Source organism: Neovison vison, chromosome 4 (assembly GCF_020171115.1).
Source record: "Neovison vison isolate M4711 chromosome 4, ASM_NN_V1, whole genome shotgun sequence".
Classification (NCBI taxonomy): domain Eukaryota; kingdom Metazoa; phylum Chordata; class Mammalia; order Carnivora; family Mustelidae; genus Neogale; species Neogale vison.
The window spans coordinates 194,626,602-194,640,642 of record NC_058094.1 but is presented as its reverse complement, the minus strand read 5'-3'; the positions used below and the strand labels follow the sequence as shown (position 1 = coordinate 194,640,642).

General features: G+C 37.7%; 1 protein-coding gene across 2 annotated transcripts in view; it reads right to left on the bottom strand.

The window, feature by feature from the left end:
• Nucleotides 1-2,892: 2,892 nt before the first annotated feature.
• The window catches only part of IFRD1 (interferon related developmental regulator 1), a 93,216-nt gene continuing 82,067 nt past the window's right edge, over nt 2,893-14,041 (bottom strand). For both annotated transcript variants that reach the window (XM_044246400.1, XM_044246399.1), the window contains exons 9-12: nt 10,995-11,129; nt 6,500-6,628; nt 5,977-6,072; nt 2,893-3,647 (exon numbers count right to left, since the gene is read on the bottom strand). In XM_044246400.1, the coding sequence (XP_044102335.1) occupies nt 3,558-3,647; nt 5,977-6,072; nt 6,500-6,628; nt 10,995-11,129 (450 nt within the window). In that variant the 3' untranslated portion in view covers nt 2,893-3,557. The remainder of the gene's footprint in view (nt 3,648-5,976; nt 6,073-6,499; nt 6,629-10,994; nt 11,130-14,041) is intronic.

Genomic DNA, 14,041 nt, shown 5'->3' with positions numbered 1-14,041 from the left:
TGTACATTAAAAACCTATGCCAAATTCCATGAAAAATGAAAATGTTTGCTGTTAATTATCAGCCTGTTTTTTAAATACTCCCCTGACAACCTGATCTGTCTTAAACCATCAAATCTTTGAAAAAATAATAGAATGGCCTCATTTTGAGCATTTACTGTTTTTCTCTCTCCTATAGTCTTAAAAGCCTGTGAATTATCAATTCCCTCCAGGGATGAGGAAAATGGAGCCTAAGCAATTCCTTACACCAAAATCTGAGTAAAACCTTTTTTTTTTTTTTTTTAAGATTTTGTTTTTGAGAGAGACAGAGATAGCAAGAAAGCATAAGTGGGAAGAGGGAGAGAAAGGCTCCCTGCTGAGCAGGGAGCCCGAAGCAGGACTCCATCCCAGGACCCTGGGACCACGACCTGAGCTGAAGGCAGACATTTAACCAACTGAGCCACCCAGGTGCCCCTGAATTTTTAAACCAGTGAAGGGGCTGAAAGTTTTTATAGCTTATGACCAACTGTCTCCCAATTCTGGAGAACTACATTAAGAGCAAAGCAAGAGGACACACCTCATTTTATCTATTACATACTTGAAAGAACACATTAGGAATAGTTCAAAGCCACAAGAAGAAAATAGGTATTCTCACCCGAATTGTTTAATCTGGGGGCATTTTTAAGTATTTGATTTTTACCGCAAGTAATTTATTCTATCTAGATTCAATTCCCAGAAAATTCAGTGGATGCCACTTGAATCATGGAATGCTGGTTGTTCCAAAATTAATGCTTGAGCCTCAAAGAACTTAGTAGGCAGGGGCCATTTTAAATTCCTTTAAAACCAGCAAGATTAACGAAGAATCAAGGAATGAACTTGTCTGTCATATACCATTTTACTACTTTCAAGAAAACTCAAACATTTGTATACACTGAATCCCCATTAATCCTTGTTGAGCAAACATCCATAAATTTCATGAAAATGTATCCACCTATAAACGTAAGAAGCAGATAAACACTCATCTCTTCTTCCTCCTAAAACCCCAGCTAAAAGGCAGAATAAAGATTTCAAAACCACAAGAAAGAAAATTGGAAGAAACAATACTGAACAATATTTTAACAAATGTATTAAATATGGAAGAGACGGTGGTTGTTAGCCTGCCTTCACAGGCCTCCAGAGGACGATCACTGATGAGTGAGGGAACCTGCAGAGTCCAGGCGGGCTCAAGAATTGGCGGCAACACTTAGTATGGAGCTAAACACAAGCAGGTCATTTCATGAACATTGGAAAACTACATTATAGAAATCTCCCAGAAAGAAAAATGAATGAAAAATAAGGAATCCAGCAGCTTTAGTTATGTCACGGGGTTTGGACCCGAAGAAAAGTGTCTATGTGTGTGTGTCCAGTTGGGTTTTTTGGCTTGGGGAGGGTGTAGTGCAGGGCAGGGTCAAGAACCTACGAATTTTATTTTCCAGATTGCCAGGGACCACCAAAGCACAGTATCACACAATTTTAGAACACTAAAAAACCTCTAAAAAAAAACAAATCAGAAATAAATACTGTGCATCACAACACTTTAATTTGAATAGAGCAATGCCTTTGAAACTCGATTATCTACCTCAAGTCTTATATACCAATCCATACTACCTTTCAGACATGTAGTACTCTCAAAGTAATCAACCTCCCATGCACCCATTCCTGAAGTTACTGAAGGAAGTGTTCCACTTCAACAATTAAGTAATCTAATAACCAAGACATAGGGTCCAGGAAATACAAACTCCAATCCGAGAGAAAAACAAATCCCAGGATGATGAAGTCTCAGGAAACAGCTGTATACATGGGTAAGAAAGAACTTAGTTTACACTGAAACAAGTACACAGTAGAGCTTTGACCATGTCAAAAATAGATTTAAAGTTTTACCTATTTGGGACTGTTTTGGAAGAAGTAGTGATGTGTATGTAAAACCAAGACAAAATGTTGAGAATGGAAACAGAAGCACTGCGAACTAGTTCGGGAATGAACACAGAAAAATATGGTCGCTATAATACAATGATGCCAATTTAATGAAAAAATTCTGGGAGAATGAGAAAAAAGTAAAAAGGCAGAAAACTTCATCTATCAAATAGGAAACTGTCAGATGTTTCTAAACATAGCAAATTAAAAAATAAGCAGTATAAGCCCCACTCAGAAATATGAAACCAAGGTGCTAGGAAAAACCTCAAGGCTGAAAGCCCCCTAAGAAATGGAAAAGGATGGTGCCAGGAGCTAACATGTTTCCTTACAATCCTTGCGGTACTATTAAGCTATGTATATAGATCGCTTTAATAAAAATTCATTATTTAAAAATATGTATACATGCAGGAAATTGAAAATTTAGGGGGGAAAACACTACTTGCAATCTCTTTTCCACAATTCTCACCTACTTGGGAGCACAAGGAGGTGACAGAATGCAAACTCAAATTCTGGATTCCAAGGTGGTCTTCCTCTGCACCGGATCTGAAGGATGGGCCGCACACTCACAGCAACCAAGAGCATCCCCACAGGCCAGCCGAGTGCAGCCGAGGGGCCCCATCAGACCTCCCAGAGATGTGGAAAATGCAGGAGAGGAAGAACGCTAGTTTGGGAAGTACGTTCACTGAGTTTGGTTCTTCTCTACACTGTACATGCTTCCCCACCCCTCCTGCCTCTTACTACTGTTCTCTGCACGAATACCAAAGAAATCAGTAACTAAAATCCCAATGATATGCTACAATATTATTCTAATTTTCCCAGTGACACTGCTACTTTTTTTTTCATTTACTTTCATGTTGTCCAAATATACAGAGTAAGTTTTCTTCTCACTCTTTCCCTACTAGCTTGGTCATTTTGAACTCTACTTCAGACCCAGAAATGTTTCTTCTATTAGAAAAGAAGCACTTTTTTATGTGAAAAGATCTTTATTTCAAAATACAAGAATATAGCAAATAAAATGTGTTAGTACCCTCAGAGGTCAAGGTTAGCAGCCTTTCTGGCATATGCTAATTGTTCAGGAATTCCCATAGCTGGAATGAATAACCTTTAAGTACATCTGTAAGGTCTATTCTGTAAGGTATAAATTCTCTATGTTGATCCCAGTGACAAAATTAAATTAGGTTCCATTTAAAAATTAAAATATAGCAGCTTTTCAAGAAGAACTAGCTCCCAAAACTGTATCCAGAACTCACCTGTTTAACATTTTAACTTAAATACCATGTATATTTACAACATTATAATCAATATTTTTGGACAACCACAGTATAGGAAATTTAACCTTGGGTAATAATTTTCCTCATTATGAAATCAAATGAAATATCATATTTTTGCTCTCCTCATAAACAGAAAATGACCAAACATTACACTTTATTTATGTTTATGTTTACAGAGAATATTCAGTAATCAGAACTCACCATTTGTAATACTGTACATTAAATTATAATATAACCCCTGCTACAAAAGCTATCTATGCTGACCCTAGATAAAAACTATCCCTAGTCTAAATACATTAGGAATTACACCAAAGGGGAAAAAAAAATTTAGAAAGTGGTCTTCCAAATGCTAAAAAGCTAGAAGAATTCTCCAACATCTGCTCTCTTATCTCGACATTTGCTTCGAGCTTTTGTTCGAGCTTTGAAGGCTGCAGAGTTATACAGGTGCTGAAATGAAGGAAAGAAAAACACATGTGGATCACTAAAATTTAAGATACTCTGATAAAGGATGAATTAAAAATCACAAAGCAGGGACGCCTGGGTGGCTCAGTTGGTTAAGCAGCTGCCTTCGGCTCAGGTCATGATCCCAGCGTCCTGGGATCGAGTCCCACATCGGGCTCCTTGCTCGGCAGGGAGCCTGCTTCTCCCTCTGCCTCTGCCTGCCTCTCTGTCTGCCTGTGCTCGCTCTCTCTCCCTCTCTCTGACAAATAAATAAATAATAAAATCTTTAAAAAAAAAAATCACAAAGCAAAGAAATGAGCTAACTCAACCTTATCAATTTTAAAAGTTTATAAAGCACACACAAAGAACAAGGGGGAAAATTAACACATAATAGATGATATTCTGTATTAACACATAATAGATGATATTCTGTATTAAGAAAAAGTATTATTCAAATATGTAAAATATCAAATTCTAACAAAAATTTTTAAAAAATGTATCAACATTTAATCTGATCAAAGAAAAAAACAATTCATGAACTAAGGTGAACAAAATACCCAAAATATCCAATTAATTAAAATAGCAAGGAAAAAAAATTAGATTCCATCTTAATGCCAATTAAACTAACAAATGTTTTAAATCCTAAAATTCAATGCTGTCAAATATGTAATAGCTATGTGCCTTCATTCATTAATATAAATAATTAAAAATGACAGAATAACTTTAGAAGGTAATTTGGCAGTACATATCGAAAAAGTCAGAATTGACTCTGTATTCCCATGTACAGATTTCTTCTGAGAAAAAAATTCAAAGGAGAAATATATGTAAAGATGCTAATATTAAAATACTCATCAATTATATGACCATAACAATGATTAACTATAGAGAGTCTATAGAAATAGAATTAAACACTTCAGGGGCACCTGGGTGGCAGAGTTGGTTAAGCTCCAACTCTTGGTTTCAGCTCAGATCGTGATCTCAGGGTGGTGGGACTGAGCCCCACATTGGGTTCTGCGCTCAGCATGGAATCTGCTTGAGATTTTCTGCTCTGCCCCTCCCCCAAATCGCACACTTATGCGTTCTCTCTCCCCAAATAAAATCTTTAAAAAGCATATTTATGTAAGAAATATATATATAAACATATATATGAGATAAACATATATATTTACAAACATATATATATGTGATTGAGCACTTCACACCCACTAGTATGGTTATAATTTAAAACAAAACAAAAACAAAAAAGCTAAAATAACAAGTGTTGATAAGGATACAGAAGTTGAAATTATCATACATTGCTGGTAGGAATGTAAAATGGTTCAGGACCTACAAAAAATGGTTTGGCAGTTCCCTAAAAAATTAAACATATAAGTACCATATGACCCAGCAACTCCATTCCTATACCTAAAAGAATTAAGAACAAGTGCTCTAATGAAAACTTACACACAAATGTTCATAGCAGCATTATTCACAATGGCCAAAAAGTGTAAACAAGCTAAATGTCCATCAAAGGATGACTGGATCATCAATAATACTCCACACAATGGAGTATTATTCAGCCCAAAAAGGACCGAAGTACTGGTATGTGCTAGAACATGGATGACCCTTGGCAACATAATGCTGAATGAAAAAAACCACACAACAAATCACATGTTATTTGAGTCTATTTATACAAAATATCCAGAACAGGTAAATGCAGAGACAGAAAGCAGACAAGTGGTTGCCAGTAGCTGTGGGGGCGGGGGGTAGAATGGGAATTGAATGCTTAAAGGTATAAGCTTCCTTCTGAGGAGATGAAAATATCTTGAAACTAGACAGATAGCTGTACAACATTGTGACTGTACTAAATGCCCTGAATTATATGACTGAAAACAGTTTGTTATGTGAATTTCACCTCAGTAAAAACATAAGAATAATTATAATTTAAGGATTTTTGAAAGGTTAAGTGAAATTATAAGTAATGTCACAAACTCTCTAAGCCTGTTTCCTTAACTTGCAAATGAATCTGGTACTTATTAAGTAGGTTTAGTTATATGATACAAAAGAAGCACTATGTAATATTTATTCTTTCATAGAAGTTAACAGAATAAAGGAAAACAAAGAAGGAAAATTTCTTTATTAATGGGATTAAGAATAAAATTATTCAATACAACCCCTCTGTACTCTAACTGCAATGAAGTTTCTACAATTTTAATACAGCTATTGTGTCTGAAACAGCATGAGGCACCCAAGGCCCACAGACTCCACTCAACACCTATCGCCTGGTAGAATCGAAGCATCAGCTCTGCTTCTCTTCAATGCATTTGGTTCTGATGAGAACAAAAACAAAACCTACCCTTTCAAAACGAGAAATCTTCATCGTTTTAAGTGTTGCGGCATCAAGCATCACCGGGGGTCCAAGTTCAAATACATTACGAAGGAATTCATTTGACTTCAGTAAAATAGAAAGGTAATAAAGCTCATTATTAAACATCAGCTCTTTTTTATATAAAGTGAAATGATTAACAGAAGTAATGTGAAGCTTATAAATAAGAACATAGGTCACTTATTTTGTTTCTCTTTGTAAGACTAAATTGTTTCAAATGCCTTGAATCCAGTAAAGTTATGAGAAGAGCAACAGCGCTCTACCGAATTTATAGATGTTCCACCGGATTTATACAATACAAACAGAAGAGTTTCATACTTATTGGATTTTACTTTAAAATATAAATGTAAAGTTAATTAATAAAATGCAGTTTTGTATCATGCTAAATGCATTCTGCATATCCCGCTAACTTCAAAAGCTCATTCAGTGAACTACATTCAAAACTGCTCCCTAATTTAAAAGCAAACACACAGAAAAGAGGTCATTCACTCACCTGCAAATGATACTGCAACCCTGATCCAAGAACTTCCTTAAAGGTGTCATAGGTATGTTTTTTGACCCAGCAATCAATATACATTCGTTCAGGGCCAAATTTAACAGTTTCTGCTGGAAAATCCCGTTCCTAGACAACAGAAGAACCAAAATTTTAAGAGGAATTAAGACGACTTAAAGAGATCCTACATATATACAATTTCTAAATAGACACATTTACGTGCTGAGGTAAGAAAATATGGTTTAAACGGATACTGCCATCCCTGAGATGTGAATAGACTAGAAATTACTATCCTAATAAGAGTGTAGAACTTAATCTAGTTGTCATAGACTTGGCACAACTGAGTTCAAATAAATCTTACTGGCAAACCACATTGTTGTGAATGTCTTTAAATTTCAGTAGCACTCAAGAAACCTCAGGAAACAAACTGAGGGTTGCTGGAGTTGGCGGAGTGGGAAGGATGGGGTGGCTGGGTGATGGCCATTGGGGAGCGTATGTGCTGTGGTGAGTGCTGTGAACCGTGTAAGACTGATGAATCGCAGACCTGTACCCCTGAAACAAATAATGCATCATATGTTAATTTAAAAGAAAACTTGAAGGAAAAAAAGTTATCTCTACCAGTCTACAAATGGGAGGTGAAGTGGGGAGGGAAGAGGAGGTGGTATCAAAGATAAGATGCCCCCACACACCAGTGGTGAAACCGAGGGGAAGCAGGGTCAAGAGAACACAAATGGGGTTAACAGACCAACCAAAAAGAAGGGGATCAGCAAGGGTTTAAGACCAGGCTTATTAAGAAAATGAGAGCAGGTACGCCTGGGTGGCTTGGTTGGTTAAGCATCTGCCTTCGGCTCAGGTCATGAATCCAGGGCCCTGGGATGGAGCCCCACATCGGGCTTCCTCTGCCTCTTGCCCCTACTTGTGCTCTCTGTCAAATAAATAAAATCTTAAGAAAAAAAAAAAAAAAAAAAGAAAATGAGAAGGAATAGGTGAGTTTAAGACTTCAGAGATGGAATAATTTTGCCAGAAGACAATTTTAGAAAGTATAACCCTGAGAGAGAATCAAGTGAATGAAAATAAAGGAAATGGAAGTAAAGATCATGAACAAATATAGGATACGGTTTTCCAAATGCCCAGAGCAGTCACACAGACTAGGGGCAAAACTTGGGAGGAAAAACACTGGCCACTCCATTGTTTGATGAATCATGACTATGAAAGAGCTACCAGGAAGAGAACAGCGGGTCACCAGAGACAGGATCAAGAGACGGAACTTAATCACTCCAATTGTCTTCCCCTCACCTACGTAGCCCCCTTCTTTCCCAGCAGACACAGCATATAACATGGAAGAACAGAATGCAAACTCCAGACTTACACAAGTATGCTACTCATCGGCTTGTCATTTTGCCAAGTAATTTAACCCCTTTGGGTCTGTTCCCTTGCTTGTCAAGTGGGGCTTTCCTCCCTCTACCAGTTATGACAAGTGTTAAGACAAAGTCTGTGTGTGAAGCACATACAGTAGCTGATCTGTTACAACAGCTCAAAAAAACCACCAGGGTTCTACTATTTCAGCCTTCCTTATTTCAGAAAACACTGAGACACCAGGAAAGAACTCCCTCTAAACTCAACTGCATCCTTACCTACTCTTCTCCTAAATCTCTCCAGTTCAAGGCAAATCATACTGTTTAAATCGTACTCTCAACCTTTCATTTATATTTTAAAATGCTCCCTTCTCCATGGCTTTCTTCTCCCATAAAATGCATCCAGCGTCTTAAACAAGACACAGTAACACACGCTCCCACAGTCCAGTGGTCAACTCTCTTCCCCTTCCAATTATAGTCGTATTTTAAAAAAGAACAGTCAAGACACCCCATCTCCACTTTTTCACTTCCCATTCTCTTTTCAATCAATCCCCATTAAGCCTTCCTGCCGTCATTCTACTGAAGCTGCACTTGTAAAGGTCACCCACCAACGACCTAACTGACAAATCTAATGGACACTCTGACTCTCTCTCACTTGCCCATCTGCAGTTCTTGGCCCTGATGAAAGATAGCACAGTGCAGCGAGTTCAAATTCCAGCTTTCCTACTTACTGTTCTTTATGCCTTTAGTAAACTCCTTTTTCCTTAAAAAGTTAATTCTGTTGCTTAAGAGTTATAAAGGAATTAAAATAAGAAAACTGTATGTCAAGGTACCTAACCTATTACATGCTTGCTAACTTGAGAAACACATGGTCTTAAAAGAAAGACTCCTGAATGAAAAGAAATGACAGGCAGCAATAACTATGCCTAAAATGGAGAATTCTCCTCTGTAGCAGTTTAACAACCTCCATCCATCCAGGAAGCAGGGTCCTTCAGAGAAAACTGGCTTCCAGTAAAAGCAAAGAAACAGCAACACTCAACAAGGCTGGAAGGCCAGACCTTTCTTTGGTGGTTACATTGAAGCAGAGCTGGAGCACAGCAAAGCCGGTCAAAGGGCATGGGAGGAAGAGAAATCCTGAGATGGAGAGGAGAGGGTGTTTAAGGTCTGGGAGGGAGAGCACCACAGGTCAGAATTATGAGGCAAAGAAAGGGCTTTTACTTTTTGTACTGCTGGGCAAGAGCGACGGGCACACAAAAGACCTCTTAAGGCTGCTTAAAGATTTTACTTATTTATTTGAGAGAGAGAGAGAGAAAGCACGCACGAGCAAGTTGAGGGGTAGAGGGAGAAGCAGGCTTCTGCCAAGTGGGGCTCAATCCAAGAACCCTGGGATCATGACCTGAGTCAAAGACAGATGCTTTACTGACTGACCTACCCAGGTGAGTAGGTTGCAGTCATTCAAGAAAATGGCTCAATTTGAGGATACCACCACACTAAAATTTTAAGATCAAAAGGATCAATTGTTAATACAGATGTCTGCTCAAGTTCGGGAATTTTACTCTGTTTTAGATTATAAAAACCAGAGTAAATATAAACTACTCCTCTAATTAGAGTTAGCATTAACAAAATGTTCAGGTCCCAGAAGACCTCTATACCTATACCCTAGGTTTTACTTAGATTAAAATGAAGAAAGTAGGGAACCTGGGTGGCTCAGTGGGCTAAGCCTCTGCCTTCAGCTCAGGTCATGATCCCAGGGTCCTGGGATCGAGCCCCGAGTCGGGCTCTCTGCTCAGCAGGGAGCCTGCTTCCCCGACCCCCACCTCTCTCTGCCTGCCTCTCTGCCTACTTGTGATCTTTCTCTCTGTCAAATAAACAAAATCTTTATTTAAAATAAATAAATAATAAAATAAAATGAAGAAAGTAGTTCTTAAGTAGCCTATGTATGAGAGTCATTTCAACATTTCAAAACTGGACCTGAATGGGGTCTTAGCATCTTTATTTTTTTAATTCCTACTCTAAGTTTTCATATACATGTCAGGCTGATGACTCTTTGGTGACATACTAATTCTTAAATGAACTGCCCTATCAGATAGCAAGTATCTGAGATATTTATTCTTATATCCAAGAAATAATTCTTATCTAGCTAAGAAAAAGAAAAACAAAAAACAAAACAAACACTTTGGTATTCTCCACAGTAAAACTGCTCTTATCCTGCAGTTCCTTTTAACCATGCATTCTATCCAAATCCCTGAAAGTTTCTAAATCAATTTATTTGCCAGATAGATTAAAACAGGTTAGAAGACTATAGAAGATACTCAAGCATCAGATGATTTTAAACCCTTATTTAAAGGCTGGATTTCATCACTTCTCAGCCTTTTGGCTAAGATCTAGTGTAAAGGCTGGATTTTGTTATTCAGTTTTTAGCACTCAGGTTTCCCAGACAAAGATCTTTGGTTAAAGTACTGAAGGGTAGGCAATAATTTACCATTCACAAAAAATACCATACTAAATATCTACGTGCTAATAAGCACCTTTGCTTAAATGATGGCAAGTACAACAAAGTGAAACACACTTTGTTAACTATGAAATTGTCATATTTTTTAACCTAAAAAAAAAAAAAAGTACCTTTATGCATCAGAACTAAATTTTCCTTTGTTTAAAAAAAAAAAAAGTCATCTCTATGTATGTAGTTAAAAACCTTGCTTAAAAGGAGGAAACCGTTTTGCCCAAAACTGAAGTTCAATCAAAAAATGACCCACAATTGTCCAGTTTAGCCTAAAACAATCTCATCTCAAAACAAATAGCACATGCCTGGCTGGCTCAGTTGGTGGAACATACAACTCTTGATCTCGGGGTTATGAGTTCAAGCCCCATGGTGGGTGCATCGAATCTACTTTAAAAAAAAAAAAAGAAAGGTAGGAAGGAGGGACACCCGGGTGGCTCAGTGGTTAAGCTCAGGTCATGATCCCCGGGTTCTGGGATCAAGCCCCAAATCAGGCTCCCTGTTCAGTGAGGAGCCTGCTTCTCCCTCTCCCACTCCTCCTGCTTGTGTTCCCTCTCTCGCTGTGTCTCTGTCAAATAAATAAAATCTTTATAAATAAATAAGTAAATGAAAGTAGCCATTATAGCATTAAAAGACCTACCTCCACTGCCCTCAGGATATCTCTGAACACTGACCGCTGCTTTCTCTTGTCCACTTTGGCACGGTGCTTGTTTCCATCTGTAGCCAAAGCCCTAAGCATCTGGGTCAAAGAGTCCATGTCTTCGTAAAAGAAGTCCTGGTCAGGAAAAACAATTTTGTTTAGTTCATTATTGGGTCTTCCCCCCAACCTTTCCTAGTGCTAAAAGAGAACACTCTACTTTGGAAAATACCCAGCAGGGGTAAAAACAGCACCACAAATCTCCGAGCTCTTTAGAGATCTTGGCACACAGGAACACATTAATGCATTTATAATATCATGCAGAAGTTTTAATCCAGAAATGCTGACTACACGATGATATACTACCACTAAACAATTAACATTCCCCTCCAAGTATATCCAGATACATTCAATAAATATTTAGTGTGCTCCTACCATACTCAAGACATTCCTAGGATTTCAAAGTAGTTCAGTGAAACTGAATACCACAAATACCAACATAGCTTCTATCCTTTGGCTCTTCAGTCCCCAAAGCACACAACCCCGGAATTCCAAATATTCTTATTCCAAAAGTACAAACTATCAGTAATGCCTAAAGCACCGAACTTCTAATATACTGGCCATATTTCAAAAAAGCAATACAATTTAAATCTGGTGCACAACTTAAGTAATTAAATTACTCAAGCTAAGAAGATATTTTAATCCCTTTTGAAGGGAAGCCACAAAATGTATTACTGTTTGCTATTACCTTGATAGGACTCCCCTCCAGCAAAAAACTATCCAGCCCAGTAATATATCAACAGTGTAGAGATTGAGAAATCCCACTATAATTGACCTCTGCCATGAGTAAAACTCAATCTAGTTTACAGTCTGAGCCAATGAGTTCAATACAGTATTAACTTGGAAAAATTAAATATTAATATTATAGGGAAACATATCCATAACATGTTGGGGCATTAAAAAGAAAGTAAATTTAAGACATTAAAAAAGTCCATAAATAGCTTCCAAAAGCCAATTTACTAGAGTGTAGGGTAACTCTACAGTAAAACTATACACCCAGGGACAAATGAGCTCTTGGAGATACAAATAAACACCTCAACTCCTATCAGTAATAAAAAGAAAACAGCATAATCATTATCACAGAAGGGTATGTGTGTGTGTATGCTGTGTCTGTCTGTCTGCCTTGTTCTTGCAGCACTTCCCATGTCAGGTTAGGTGGGGACAAAAAAGGAAGAACTGGGGAAGATCTGTCTATATTATATTTTGGTATAGTTTCCTGAGTCAGCACATTATGTGGCTCCCAAGACCTGTAACTCTGCCCAGTAAACAGTCTTTGTTTTATTATAGGTTATCCCAGAGAGCCCCTAAAAGGCCACTACCAAAAGATCACCACCAGGAGGGGGACGTAATCCTCACTTTAATGAAAAGTTACCTTAATAGCTACCACTTACACTGTATCTATGTTCTCAACAACCCCATGAGGTAGTTACTACTTTATTCTCCATTTTAAAGATATTGATACCGAGGCATAGAGAAGTCACCCAACATTATCCAACTAGTAAGGGTGGAAAAGAGATCTGAACCTGGGAACGTGGTCTAGAGTGCACTCTTACCCATTTGGTTGTAGAGCAAACATGCATAATAAACCACAGAGAGCTCTCACAAACAATTCCTAATTCTTCATGTCAACTTATGTTAGCAAAAGGCTCTGAATATTTCAATGCCATGAATTTGCTTCCAAAACCCTAATTTAAATCAGCCTATATATTCATCAACACATGGTTTAATTTTTTGAACACTCCTTAACTACCCCCACCACAGCCACACACTCACTCCTTTCAAAAAGCTTACTTAACAAAAATAGCAAACAAAACGCTAGGTTCTGTTTGTAACCAAGGTCACTTCTGTCCTTAACAAATAGTTACCCAAACTTGTTCAATTTTATCTGAGTTCTCCTAGCTCTCTCATATGATTTATTATACCCAGAGAATATAAGCTACGTGGGCAACAATAAAAGTGTATTTACAATTTTTTAAAAAAATTCAAGATGTATAATTTGAACTGCCTTATTACTTTACTTTTAAAATACACTTTAAAGGAAAAAGAAAAATTACCATTTCTGGCCTGTAGAAGAACAGAAGATTAAAAAAGTGGGACATCTGGCTTCTATGCCTTGAGGTTAGGGAGGCATTAACTAGCGCAGTAAAATTAAATTGATTGCTAAACTTGAGGCCAATTTCTCACATAAGTAGATTCATTCGCTACTGAAAGCATTAATAACTTCTTTCATTCCCACCCTGCTATCCTTCAAAGAAAAAGGGAGAGGCTGGGGTAAGCCTAAAAAAGACACTTCCCAGATATTTTTAAACACAGGACTAGAATGGAGTTATTCATTGTTAAATAACATATTGAATTCCTGAAAAGGTTTCATTCCAGAAATATAATCTTTGTTCTTACATTAAAAAGCAGCTAATAAGTAAGCCAAGGTTCACAAGAGAGGATACAAACCAGGGTGACCAAATGTCCCAGTTAGCTTGAGAGGAAAGGTTTCCTGGAACACAGAACTTTCAGTGCTAACACCGCAACAGAACCAGGCGAACCGGTCAAGTTGGTCAGCTATCACAAACTCAAATTATTTTTGAGAGCCAAATTGAGGTAATAAACATCCACGGACAGACAGTAGGTAGGGAACTGCAAAGCACATAATGCCTAGTCTAAAGGGTGATGTTTGTTTTCAGCTTTGGCTTAGAGAGGTTAAAAAATAGTGACTAAACTCATTAGATCTCAAACCTATGTCGCCTAAGTATTTCATCCATTTGTCTGACATTTATTATAAAGCACCCATGCCTGAATCACCTTAATATGCCCTGTGTCTGAGACATCCGAGCAGAGCCACACAGACTGTCATAGACAACTCTCTCCACAAGTAACAGTGTCCCTAAACTTGAGTTATACAGACAGCAAGAGTTACGTGTAATAAACTACACTTAAATGTTGCTCTACCAACCCCTACCGGTTTATACTCTTAAAATTTTTATACCACCACTGCC